The sequence below is a fragment of the Epinephelus lanceolatus genome, chromosome 17 (assembly GCF_041903045.1).
Source record: "Epinephelus lanceolatus isolate andai-2023 chromosome 17, ASM4190304v1, whole genome shotgun sequence".
Classification (NCBI taxonomy): domain Eukaryota; kingdom Metazoa; phylum Chordata; class Actinopteri; order Perciformes; family Serranidae; genus Epinephelus; species Epinephelus lanceolatus.
This window is the reverse complement of record NC_135750.1, coordinates 32,583,519-32,597,447: the sequence shown is the minus strand read 5'-3', so window position 1 is coordinate 32,597,447 and position 13,929 is coordinate 32,583,519. Positions and strand designations below refer to the sequence as shown.

The window sequence follows — 13,929 nt, the reverse complement described above, 5'->3', positions numbered from 1 at the left end:
ATCTTTTTAGCTCTGTTACTTTTGTACTTTCTCAAGCACTTGCAATCAATATACTTGGAAATGATAAAATACGTCAATCAAACTGCAACTTGAGCAACCTCCGCCAGTTAAAAGTTACGGGACAGCAAAACATTTTTTATACAAAAATGTAATGGCAATTTGTTGTTTTCTGTGGTGTTCCTGGCATTTTTCCAGTTTGGAGCAACATTTTCTGAGCTTTAAATGAGCTTTATTCTGTTGTAGTGACTGTCTTGGATCATAGGAATAACCTGTATGAAATGAAGATGACTAAAATGGGCATATTTTCATTTTAATGTGTTGTGGCATTGTAGTAGATGACCTTCAATCTAAGACAGATTGTCACAGTCTAAACCAAACTATGCACATGACATAGAGTATATGAATAAAAATCAAAACACCTGGTGCGCAGGTGCATTAATTAAGTGCAGGAAGTGAGATGTATATGTAATTCCTATATGCCCAAAGGATCTTAAACTGTAACAGAATACGTTTGTTTCAGTAGCATCTTAATCGGGACAAAGTGGCAATATGTCATCTAATTCATCTGAAATAGAGTGGTGCAGGAGTCCTAAAACCTGGAAATGAGTTAGTGTTTGTGCACTTCTGGTTCCCTCATCTTGAGATCAGTGGTTTTTTTTGTTTTTTGTTTTTTTTTTTTTGGTTTTTGGTAGGAAGTCTGAAATATGGTCTGTAGTGGACACAAGCTTAAGTGATTTTCATGTTGGCAGTTGCTAACAAGTGGCAAAATGAGACTACAGAATGTCATAATGAACATGGCTTTACAGCCTCGTTGTGGCGGTGACATTGAAGTCATGTGACCATAGTGTAGTTCATTTAAGGCCTATTGTTAGCTTTAACTTGTGGCAATTGCATTTATGCCTCAAATATCATAAAAGCGGTTTGTGAAGATTATCTTGCTGAAAAACAAAATGTGTAAGTATCATAAACATGTGTTGGCCACAGAGCTCATTTTCTGCAATAATCTAAAATCCAATGGAAAAATCCAGTTGGCTTTTTGTTGAGGGAACCAGGGTGATGCTAACTGCTGGGTTGGCACACAGAATAATGTGTCCCTGCAGCACCATATTGCATTGACTGTCACATAATTATTCTCTCTTTGAGACATTTTCTTTAATGAATCAACCCTTACTGTCTGTCATAGCTGCGTTTTATAGTTATATTTGTTCTTTTCCCTTTTTTACATCTCTCTGCATTCTAAAAATACAGTTATTATTTGGAGTGTAACATATCAGCCCTAGGACCAGAGTTGGTAATGCAGTGTACAATAAGTGACTGTTTGCATGTTCATTCTGTATGTATATATATGTGTGTGTGTGTGTGTGTGTGTGTGTGTGTGTGTGTGTGTGTGTATGTGTGGATACCTTGAAGTGCAGCTTCCCCTCCTATACAGGTACACAATTGTTGGAGTTATCAGCTTGGCCCATTAATTAGTGTAATTAGTCTTGCTGTGGGCAATAAGGGTCTGATATGAGCTGACGGCCTCCAGCCCACACGCCCTCTCGGACCGTTTACCTTCCCCGATAAGTTTGTGAGCTCGCTAATCGGACACATTAATCACTTTGGCCCCAGCGCGCCATTCCACTGTTTGCTGTTGCATTAAGACTTGTTATCTCTATTGGAGCCAGCGGAGGGTGCGGTAAAACAGAAAGGGGAACAACCTATACCTGCATGCACGGGGACGCAGAATGGCCCTTTAATGGCCATTGTTGAGTATTTTTAATCAGCGTTTACAATGGCTGGCTGTCATCAAAAATGACTGAACGATAGCAAAGTTTTGTTGTTGAAGTGCTCTGGGAAGTTTGCTATCAGGCGGGAGTTCATTGTTTGAAGGAGGTGAGGGGGAAAACTCGATTTTCTCTCAATCTCTTTAACACCAAAATGACCCCAGGCTTGTTAGTCAATAAAGCTATAACAGAGTCCCTGATAGGAGGATTGTTCACAGGCTGTTTGAGGCCATGGACCGTCCCTCAGGAAGCAGGAGCATTGAGGCCACCCTGAAGTGGAGCAGCTCCACAAGCCCTTTGAAGACTTTGCTCTTTTCCACCCTCACTTTGCCTCTTTCTGTCTGATCCGTCTTTATCCCCTCTCTTCTGCCTCCCTGTCTATCTCTGTTTCACTCATCCTATTCTTCATGCTCTCTTTTATCCCAGGATCACTTCTTTAGCTCTTTGATTAGCATACCAAAACCCCCATGCATTTCCCCCATGGTTTAAGTGCTATTCATGCTAATTGGAGGCAGGGAACTTCTCTAAGTAGCTTTCTGCAGGTCTGTTTGTACACCTGGTGGGGGGGCTGTGTGTGTGTGTGTGTGTGTGTGTGTGTGTGTGTGTGTGAGTGTGAGTGAGCGAGAGAGAGAGAGAGAGAGAGAGAGAGAGAGATGCAGGCACCTCATGCCCCAGCCTTAACCCCATACCCACAGACCACCTCACCGACACACATAGATGTTCACAGTTTTAAAAGTTGGTCATTGTACGGCAGTTTTTCAGTGAACCTTTTCAGTACTGTAACAGCTGCACTGTTTGAGAGAATTAACATTAGTTTTGCATTGCACCAGCTGATATGAGGGACAGGGCTCCTTGATCAACAAGGAGGAGGATCTAATTTTCAATTTTTCTGGTGTTGAAAAGGAATCCAAAAATAGAATAAAATGGCAAGTCTTATAAAATCCATGACTTAATATGCACAAAATGGCGCTGTACGTATACACCCTTAATACATAAAACCGCAGCAGAACACATTGGGGATAGCTACAATTCATGGTTAATAAGTAAAAATAATTTGCAAGTCAAGGAATGACAGAGCACTTATCAAGACAGATAAGACAAGGCAAGCAACAATATGGCAACAGAGGAGACAACTAGTATCCTCATGTTCACATTACAACTGGGCAGTGACACAGAATCAAAGTTGTATAGCGTGCACTTGTCGTAAATAAAAATGAATTGTTTTCGGTGCTGGTAAAGTAATATGCTGACTGACAGATAGTGCCTTCGTTTGAGCTCTCTATGAGTTTAATGTCATATTTTAGAGTATAGAAGTTTGTGACTTAACCTCTAGGCCACTGGGGTACCGGTGAACCCAAGTCTATCATTTATGTTCAGATGAAAAATAAAAATCTGGCAGCATTGTTGGATTTTTACCATTTGCATCAGAACAAATCTCACCAGTAGAGGTTGGTTAGTGTGAGGTAGCGGGGATCACATAGAGTAGTAGTAGTATTTTGCTAATACTAGCAGTACCAGTAGCTGTAGCACCAACCAAAGCAGCAATCTCTAGGACTGAAAAATGAAGCCAATGCAAAGTGCAAATTATTGCAGTTCCTCTCAAAGTTACTTGAGGCTGGCTCCAAGAGTGACTGTCTGCAGACAGTGTCCTCATGCTGTCAGTCAGATCCACCCCTCACTCCTCCATAGCTCTACCTTTTGTTCAAATATTGTCCAAGATGGCATTGGCCAAAGTGCCCAAAGGCTTCAAAATGGGTGCAGTCACAGTAGCTACATCCATTTTTTATACAGTCTATAAAGCCCCTTTACAGCTAGACAAAAAACCCCCACTGACTTCTGGCCTTTGTCTTAAATCGGAAAGGTTACAATCACCATTCATTCCATGGACAGAAGACCCTGCAGTAGTCACAGATATTTAACGGCTTCAGCTCTGATTAGCAGTGATGGAAACATGACACGCATGTGGGCATGCTAACTTCCGCCTCTCTTGGGTACAGTGCGCTGGTAACTACTGTGACTTTTTGTGATCTCAGCGACAGTTCCATTCGTCTCTGTCTAAGCAGCCCTCGAGCATCATTCAAAATTAGCCGTCACCGAGTTTGTAAGTGACTGGTATGAAAAAGAAGAGGTAACCACTGCAACATTTCTCTGCCCTCCATGCTGCTTTCTACTATTTTCTACTGATGTCGATTTTGACACACCAGAAAAAAACAGAAAGGCATCCTCGTCTCCTGGCAATGGGAAAGGAGTCAATTTACTATTTTAGCTGGTTTAGCTAATTTTGGTGGGAAAAGGGTATAACAGTACCAGTAGCAGCCACATTGGCTTGAATGCAAACATATACATAGAAAGCAACCACAACCAAATGCCTCTGAAATGCATTCTGCCTTAGCACAAAGTCCAATTAAGCTTTCAGAGCTTGGCAAGTGTGATGAATCGAAGGCCTGATGTGTGTGTTTATTTTATCATTAGGACACAACCATCCTCGGAGAGGAGGCACTTTGTGTTATGCTACGGTTAGCACGTGTGGCACTGAAGGAGCAAATTGGATTGGTATTACAGTATGTAAGCCCAGTCTTACATCCTGATGAGCGCCGACAAACAAATTGGATTGGTGGCGTGTAAATCTGAAGCAGTTTGATGAGCCGCAGGCGCAAATTGAATTCTCAACAATGTAAATCTGTATCAGCTCCGTGGCTCTCCGCCCGACTCCAGCCCTGCCGGCGCTTAAATCATGCGATTGTTCCCTGCTGTTCCAAGATACAATCTCTCACGGCCATTTGCTGCGGCACCTAATCTGTTTTTGATGACCCTGTAGGGATGTAGCTATACATATGGGCAACTGAATCTCCCTCTGGCTCACTCTGACTAAATCGCTCTCATTCTTTCTTTTTCTTTTTCCCTCCCTCTCTCTCACAAACACACACTCACAACCTATACAGTTGGCAGAGAGAGATTGCTTTGATTGAGCCATCCATGTGTGTTGATACAAGAGATTACTCAGATGATTGGTCATATTATGGTCCTCCTGTTTTCTCTGGGAAACATTTTGATCTCTGTCTCTGAGATAAGGCAGATGACGTGACGTCTCATATTTATTACTCCTGTGGTGCCTCGTTGATTCATACAAATCATATTTATTGCCTTCCTTATTGGCCTTCCTCTCTTGTCTTGTTCCTTGTGCAGCACTTGACTAGAAAATAAAGTTCATCATTATTTGGATACCAAATGTATAAAATACTATAAATGTTTGAGTCTGTATTTTCTATTTACCGATTGTGTTTGTGTCTCTTCAGTTATCCGTACAGTGAAGACAGCAGTCAGGGGAAGCAGTACATGAACACCAGATGTCCCGCCTGGTGTGACCGAATCCTCTTATCTCCCTCTGCCAGAGACCTGGTCTTAAAGGTGAGCTGAAACCTGCCTCCTTTTGATCCAATTCATAGGTTTTGATTGCTTCTAAAAGTCAGATTCCTTCATATTTTAACCAAAATGTCACCACTCTTCCCTCAGCTGAAATACAGGTGTCTTAATAAACATCTCATCCTTTATTTCTACAACTCTATCGTCCTTGATCCACATTACCCTCTGTCGCTTCACAGATGGAAGGATGCGGTGTCTGTGAATATTAATTCTGAGCGCTAAGCCATGGGTCCACCCAGTCAGTATATATATCCCGGCACTTATAGAGTTCCAGTGGGCCCCATCATCTTCATAAAGCCAGAGATCTGTCTCCGTCCTCAGAGAGTGAAACCCCGCAGGCTGCTGCTCAGCTTCAAATCCATCCCAGCATTGTAAACTCCAGCCAATCTGCCACCTCTGTTCGCTGCTCCTGTTCTGTTTGCTGGATTACTGAGAAATTCACCATCCAGCTCTGCAAAGTTTCCCAAGATTTGTTGTTACCCGTTTTTCCATTAGACAGCTTCTTTTGATTTGGAGACAAAAAGCTGCCATGACTGTCAGAGACAATACAGGAAGCAGTTAAGATTCCCAAACACTGGGAGTAAAATCAGCTGTCAAGATCTTAGGCTACATCCACACTAATACTTTTTAAAACACATAACTATTGCTGTCTTTATGCCTAGCATCCACACTACTCTGCATTTCGAAACCCCTTTAAACAGAGATGTTTGAAAAAGCTGCTGACCCTGTTTTGGTTTAAAAACTCCAGGGTTGTGTTTAAAGGCCCAGACACACCTAACCATCAAAGAACTAGTGGCAGTTGTGTTGCCTCACATTGCATGTGTCTTAGCCAAGAGGTTGCATCTGAACACACGGCAAAGCCTACAGCAAACAGCCAACTAGCACCTCGCTCTGTGCCTGCATGAGGAGAAGTAACTCTCCATACCAGCAGGCGGCGGCAGTCTGTATTTGTCATTAAAAAAGGGAAACCAGATGACCGACAGGATGGATTCAAACTCTGGTTCACCAGTTAGCAGATTTACAACAGAACCCGGTGTTGAAAGAGCAAAGAATATTTACTGTGTGGCAGTGAAGAATAACACAAATCATCATGAACCACTTCCATTTTAGCCATTTTTAAGCATTTTTCTGTTGTTATAGCACCACCCAGTTGCCAGTTAGAGTTAAATTTCTTTTTTAGGCCTAGATAAGAAATTAGCTCTCTAGCGCCCCCATTTTGTTTGATCGGATCAATAATGGAGGGGTCCCCTCAGATTATGTGTGGTCATATACCTACAAAGTTGCGTGGTGATCGGTGAAACCCTTGAGATGTTATACACCTTTATGTGATGAGCCACGCCCTCAACAATATTCATTGCCTTATAGAAGCTCAGTTTTAGTAAGTTTTCCAACTTTTGCCAAGAGAGAACTTCAGATATTGGTCCCTAGATTATGTTCACCGAGTTTCATGCAGATTGGTCAAACTTCCTAGGAAGAGATCGATTTTAAGTGTTTTTCAAAAAATTCAAAATGGTGGAAAATCTATATAACCAGAAGTTATGGACTCTTGAGGCAGATTTGTTCCTCATGAGGAGAGGCATCTCTGTGCAAAGTTTCATGTCTCTATGACATACGGGGCATGAGATATGCCCATTCAAAGTTTGCAATTTCAATCGGTTGCTATAGCGCCCCCCTTTAGCCAGTTGATGTAATATTGCTTCATTCACATCCTCCCATGACCCTCTACCACTGTGCCAAATTTCACGTGGACTGACCAAGTCAGTGAGGAGAAAGACGTGGAACAGAGACACAGAGTTTTCGTCATTATATAGTAAGATAACAAGTGACTTAGTTGTTTGTTTACTTTACTTATGATTTTGCTTCTTGTGCATTGAGCTGAACTGCCAATCAGAGATTTTATTCACCAATGGGCTTCTCCAAGAACATGTTGAATAGGCTGAAAAAAGCCAACATGGGCTGACTATGGCCAACGGTGAAGAACACTCCACAAAACTAACAATACGCGACATACCCTCACTGATGGCCCAACTGACCAATGGCCAACCATCAGCTTGGTGTGTCATAGCCTTTAGTCTGGATGGGTGGCAACTGAGACTTTTGGAAACAATGACGCAGACACACGTTTGTTCCCCGATAGAGTCTCATCAGCAACAGCTTGTCAAGTCAAAACATTATAGCTAGGCCTGCACACTTTATGTGGTTTTATCCCTCTTGTGTGGATACTCCTTTCTTGTTGCCATGACTTCCTCTGATGATGAATACTGCTTCCGGTTTTGCTCTGATATGTCACAATATTTGCTTTCTAACGACTCCCAATCGTTTTTCTGCCATCTTGACTGCTTTGTTCTCATGTTACTTTCAGTAACAGTTCCACCTTCTCGCAATGAAATCCCTCGTCCAACTTTTTGACATTTCCATATTTTCTGGTATTTAGCAACCAACCACAGAGCAAACAGTCTGCTTCCTTTTAACCCCTGTATGCTCATGCCCAGTGCATGTGAATGTCATGTTATTTGCATTTTTAAGCATATAAGTATGGATGGAGATCATTTCTGAAATGGTACAGAAATCGTTTTAGTTTGAAAATGCAGTTTGAAAATGAAAACACATTCGTGTGGACGTGGCCTCAGTCCTTTCAGTGCTGAAACATGCAGGCTTTCTTTTGCTGGTGTGTGTGAAAGACACGCAGCAGTGTATTGTACAGGTACAGGCCACAGCAGGGGGCTGCTCAGGAAGTTTGGATTTCTTTTGTGCACCACAAATGAGAAATTCCTTCCTGATCTTTCTTCTTTACAGACTGAAGCCGCACTGGAACAATAACTCTGACCACTGTATTACAGTTGTGAAAAACAAAGGCTGTAATAACACCCAGTTTATTTCACCCACTTAATGTGTCAGAATTATGTAAAAAGTGATTCACACTCACACACACACTCACACACACACACACACACACACAGCTGGGATGTTGTTTGCTTTTCTTCCCCTCAAGCACCGGCTAATTGCTTGTAATGCAGGGACAGAGTGGAACAGTTAGTGTGTTCGCAGATTGGCTGATGATTCACTGAGCACACACTCTCTGGCTCCGAGCATTACAGATTGTTGAGACATAGGCCCGTAAACAGCCCGGCGTGCGGCGTCATCTATCATGGCATGGTCGGTTAACTCGCCATCATGTTATTTTCTGCTTGCCGAGCCCTAACACGCCAAAGGTTGCCCGCTGGCTGTGCAGCGCGGCACCAGCTCCGGGAGCGCCGGTAATGAATGTTTAGCCGAGCGAGCGCTCCCTCTCTGCCGGAGGGCCCCGGGTAATTTGTTTATCTGTCTAAAGATTATGCAGCCCGAAAATCCACAATTTTATGCTGCCTTTGTAAATTATCAAGTGTGTGTTTGATGAATGTATCTTGGGCTTTGGGAGGCAGTGGCTCGGGGCCGGCTGCCAGACAAATAGAGAGGTGCCAATGCGTGGCCTGCTAGAAAAGGTAGAGTGAGGTGGAGGCACACCGTGAGCTGACCCCACTCCACCACAGGATTGGTCTGAAGTTAATTTGGATTTCGCTTTATGGTTCATTCTCGAGCTCTCTGTCTCTTTCTTCTGAGGCGCCAGTGCAGCTCACCGAGTCACAACTGGTGGCACCCACCAGCCTGTGTGTGTGTGTGTGTGTGTGTGTGTGTGTGTGTGTGTGGGGGTTGGGGTGGCTTTTTAAAAAGTCTTTAGTTCAACCAGACAAGTGTGATTTATACTCGAGTCTGCAGATTCATGTGTGAGTGGGTAACGGCTTCTTTGTGTGCAGAAAGTGATATTGAAACATGATTCCCTCAGATAGGCACTTAGATTACACTGAGAGAGTATTTGGTCCACAGGCAAATGTCCACTTTGTAAATTACTCCTGCTTTTCATTTCTCTTCACTGCACCGGGTGCAAGTTTCAAAGTGAAAACTGAGGTGCATTCAGTCCAAGGCATACTTGTGGTATTCATAAATCAGATGCTGTGCTACGGCTCTGTTAGAATCTGTAATAACACTTAAATTCAACAAAACACATTTATGGTATTTGTGACATTCAGTTTATATGGCTGGAACAATTAATCAGTAGTTGTCCACTGTGAAATTAATCACCAACTGATTAGATAATCAATTAGTTTGAATAATTTTTTACGGAAAGAAAGTCAAAATTTTCTGATTCCAGCTTCTTAAATGTGAATATTTTCTGGTTTCTTTGCTCCTCTGTGACAGTAGACTGAATATCTTTGGGCTGTGGATGAAACAAGATGTTTGTGGACATCATCTCAGGCTTTGGGAAACTCTAATCGACATTTTTTGCAATTTTCTGACATTTGATAAACCAAACAACTAATCAATTAAATGAGAAAAATATAGACAGATAATAAACAACGAAAGTAATCATTAGTCGCAGCCCTGTTAAAATCCAGCATTATAAATGTTTCCTCAAACAGTCATGTAACTTAAAATAGGCCAATACATTTTTTCACTTCCTGTAAACTGGCTTGATTGAACCAAGTGTCTAAGCACATAATAAACCCTTAATAGTTACAGCTGGTGCTCATTTTGAATTTGTCCCCAGTATTCCCCCAGCTATTTGTGCTAAGTTGCAAAGTGAATGGCTGAGTCAGAATGAATATAAATTAACCAGAAATATTACGCAAATGACACATGAACTGCACAGAGTGACATAATTTTATGTTTTTATTTTATTGGCTCCTAAATAAATTGTTATTGTCCTGGCAGATTTTTACAATTAATTTCAGTGTGACATTGTACACAACCACAACCACAGGAAAAAGGTCTCAGCAATAGGGATATATTTTAATCTCATCGTCGTATGCTCTAGGTTACTTTTATTTTGAAATCAACAACATAATCCTGCTAATTGTGCTTAATGAAGCCGGTACAATAATTTCTCACCCATGAATGTGTCATAAAACATGACACACGTAATATAATGATCAGACTGTGTAAACACAAACACGGTGCTGCTGACTCTGCAGCCTGTGTGTGTTCACTGTGTAGCAGGAGCCGTGCTGCAGCGCAGTGTGGAACCCTCATATCATGTAACGAATAAGACATATTCTTCATCAGGTTTTCATTCCCAAAATGTTTTATTTTGTGTCTCTGCAGCCTGAAAATGAAGAGAAGTCTGTAGTGTATGATAACATCGGGCCCAATGTCTGCATGGGGGACCACAAGGTAACAACGGGGGCTCTGCCCACATCCTCACTGTGCTGTGATTGAACTGTTCACTGTAAACTGATCCTGAATCTGATCCTAGAACGGAAAAGGACCGACCGCTCTCAACACGTGCGTTGTGTGGGGAGACTGCTGTTTGTATTACATACTGTGCATCGGGATATTAATATGTTGCAACTATATGAGGCTGATAATGTTATTAAAGGTTCTAAGATATGGTTTATGATGGTTATGCTACACTGGCTGCCACCTGTATTGATTTTACCGCAACATTTGCATTGAATTGAGCTTTGTCAAGTGCCTTTATTATTATTAGTTTAAGTTTAAAGTTTTAGTTTCCAATAGTGTCAATGCAGTTTCAGATGCTTTACCAGGTGGACAGGATAAATATTTTAAAGCATAATCTGTGTGATCAAGAATTAGGAAAAAATGAACTTGTATAACCAAAATACTCTGTCTGCCCTTAAAAAGTCACCCCTTAATAAGGCTGTTCATATTTAAGGGAGAACCTAAAGAAGTGTGAGAAAGGTCAGAGTAGCACTGAGAGGATTCTTTAAGCTGACTGTATAGAAAGTGTTTAACACTGTCGCTCCAGTCTCCGTGGTGTCAGACACAAGGTCCTGTGCTGAAAGAGAGGCGCCTTAAGTCAGGTCTTTCATCAATACTTAGTGTGCCTTAGACAGTAGTGTGTGTGTGCGAGGTGACCCGAGCACACTGACTGATGCTGCAGCAGCCTTCACCTCCCAGCCACACACTACTGCTAAAATCACAGTTGGCTATGTTTAAAAAATGTCCAATGTAGTTAGCACACGGGCCCAAAAATGCACAGCGCTGGTATGTGAGTTTAACCTGTGTGTCAGAGGTGCTCCGAGAGGCGAAGGGCTCGCACTCATCCCAGAGAGCATCAAGAAAAGTCTTGTTTTCTAACTGCGATTTGTCTCTGTCCCCCTGCCAGCCCGTCTTCCTGTCCTTCCGAATAACAACGGGGGCAGGTAAACCTAATGCAAATAAGCACAAGTGTTGTGTGGTGCAGTGATGTCGTGGTAAATATTAATTTTCTTTATTATAATTCTTCCCATTGTTGCTGATGTTTGCTTTGATTTGCTTGATTTCTCATTACTTTGCACAAATGGTTCTGAGGGCAGATATGCCTGTTTGAAGAGTTTTATGCCAAAATAAAACATCATCAATGGAGAAATGATTGCTTAAAATGCTTCAGTCATTTTAAGACATTTATTTACAAACTTACTGCATCTTGTGCTTTAACTTTGAAAACGGGGGGTCAAGTCATTATTTTGATTGAAATGGCTGCTCGGTATTTATGAATAAAAATCCTTTTTCTCTCCACAGGGAAGTGTTGCCAAAGGGGGGAGAAGATATTCCGTGAAGCGCCTCTGTGAGAACACCGGAGAAACAAACAGGACACCAACATGCACACATGCACACATGCACACAAACACACAACACACACAACACACACACATACACTTTGCACAAGCATACACTGAAGACAAAGTTTTTCAGCAGTGCTGACCAGTTGCAGTTGTCCTGACACCTCATCCATACAAAAATGCAGCCGTTTTCTCTCCATAAGACACTTGTTGAGACGTGGACGAGCACCCCAAGGGCCTGGCTCCAGACAAGACACACATCGCTGACCTCACTGTTGCCATGCAACCCCATTCCCCAGAGAAGAAAAAAACAAGGACGGACGGAAGGACGACTCTTTTCCATGCCACAGCCTCGTTGCCAAAACTCTAATTGAAATCAGTCCTACTACACTTTTAGACACCATACTTGCCATTTTTAGGTATGCCTCTATGTATAGAAGCTACTCTCCACACAGTATGTAAGGTGTTTTAAGAAAAGAAAAGTGCAATGCAAAAAAAGTTGTATATCTATATTGTTAGGTTTATTTGTACATTGGACAGTATAACATAGAGTTGTTGATGGTTTTAGTGCCGTTCTCTTTTCTGACCAAACTTTGTGGTCCCTTTGTTGGAATAGATAGAACTTCTCTGTTTATTTCAACAATTACTATATAAATATATATATATACTTTTTGTTTTGTTTTTGAGTTGTTGTTGTTGTTGTTGTTGTTGTGTGCACAACACACTGCCATGCCTGACACATCAGTTGAGTCTCATTTTATATACTGTACTTTTTAAAGAGATAATTTATAATTCTTACCAAAATGTTTATGCTGAAGTGTGTGCGCAGACAGAGTGACTGTTTGGGTGTTCCTGCAGCCACAGTGACCTTTGAACAGTCAGTGGGAGAGGAGAGACACAGAAAAACGCTGTTCAGTGATTTATTGCCTATCCAAGAATGTTTTAAGCAGTGCCATAGACCATGCAAGTATATAAGATAATGTTTCATATATAGCACTCTCACGTTATTTCATTATTCTTACTCTAACTTATTTCTATAATATTATGGTTCTGAATGTGATATTTTAGATAGGCTTGGGTATCCTTAAAATGTAAACTGTTTTTGTTTGTTTTTTTGTTTTCTCTGTCAGTTTTTGTTACTGCATTATGGTGCCAAGTATCACACAGAGATGAAGTGTGTAAGAGTTATAAAATACTTAAGTCAGATGGTAAAGGTATTGATTATGTAATGTAAAAAAAAAAATAGAAACTCTAAATGCGTGAAAGAGCAGGAAGACTTGCTTTTTATTTGTTCCGTGTGTAGCCTTCAGCAGCCTTCATTGCAGATAATTTGAGCATTAAAGAGGCGGTGGGACACGCCAGCGTTTCTTTTTATCGATTTCATTTACGACACTACAGATTTCAGACTGTGTGAAGCCGTCAGATTGATCCTGTGATTTTTTTTTTCTTCATCTAAATCACCGCAAGTGGAAATGATTTTGTGCCTGCCGCAGAATTTATGTTGTCTTGTGTGATTTGGTTTGTAGGCAAAACGTTTTTTTCTTCTTCTTCTTCTTCTTTTTTTTTTGTAAAAGGCCTGCTTGTTTTCGTTCCTGCTGGTCATTGTGAGCATACTGTAGGAGTATAAGCCGCAGTTCTTTCTTCACTCCATCTTATAAAAAGCAGATAGAGATTTTATTCTAGCCCCTCTCTGGACGGCCTGGCCTCTACTGTAGGTGATGCAGTTCTCAAGCAATAAAAACCATTAGAGCTCACTGGCTGTTTGTCCTCATTACCTCTCATTCTACCTCTTTACTACACAATAAGAGCTCTGTGTGAAAAAAGGTCTTCATCAATTAGCCTTCCTCCAGATCATCACTGTATTAGCAGTGTATTATTACAGCAGTGTTATAGAGTGATAGGGCTTACCAACAGGGAGGAGAATTACACATCGTTTTTTTTCAGGGAGTTGCACTGTGACACCAGCTTTAATTAGTTTAAGATGGACCTACTATCAGCCACCAACGAAATATGATATTCCTACAGGATTATAGTTCATGATATCGATTTAATTTAAGATATTTTTATTTTCTATCCCCTTTGGCACCACCATATTGGCTAATATTCCAGTACCACGTTTTGTATGCACGATAATTTTGCTT

At 41.4% G+C, this 13,929-nt stretch overlaps 1 protein-coding gene across 2 annotated transcripts in view; it reads left to right on the top strand.

Moving 5' to 3' along the window:
• inpp5a (inositol polyphosphate-5-phosphatase A) overlaps positions 1-13,542 on the top strand; it is a 172,897-nt gene extending 159,355 nt beyond the window's left edge. The window contains exons 13-16 of one of the 2 annotated variants that reach the window (XM_033612776.2): positions 5,063-5,174; positions 10,329-10,397; positions 11,353-11,389; positions 11,748-13,542. In XM_033612776.2, coding sequence (XP_033468667.1) covers positions 5,063-5,174; positions 10,329-10,397; positions 11,353-11,389; positions 11,748-11,797 — 268 coding nt within the window. In that variant the 3' untranslated portion in view covers positions 11,798-13,542. Of the gene's footprint in view, positions 1-5,062; positions 5,175-10,328; positions 10,398-11,352; positions 11,441-11,747 lie in introns of both variants that reach the window. The other variant, XM_033612777.2, reaches the window with a different exon arrangement.
• The last annotated feature ends 387 nt before the right edge of the window (positions 13,543-13,929 follow it).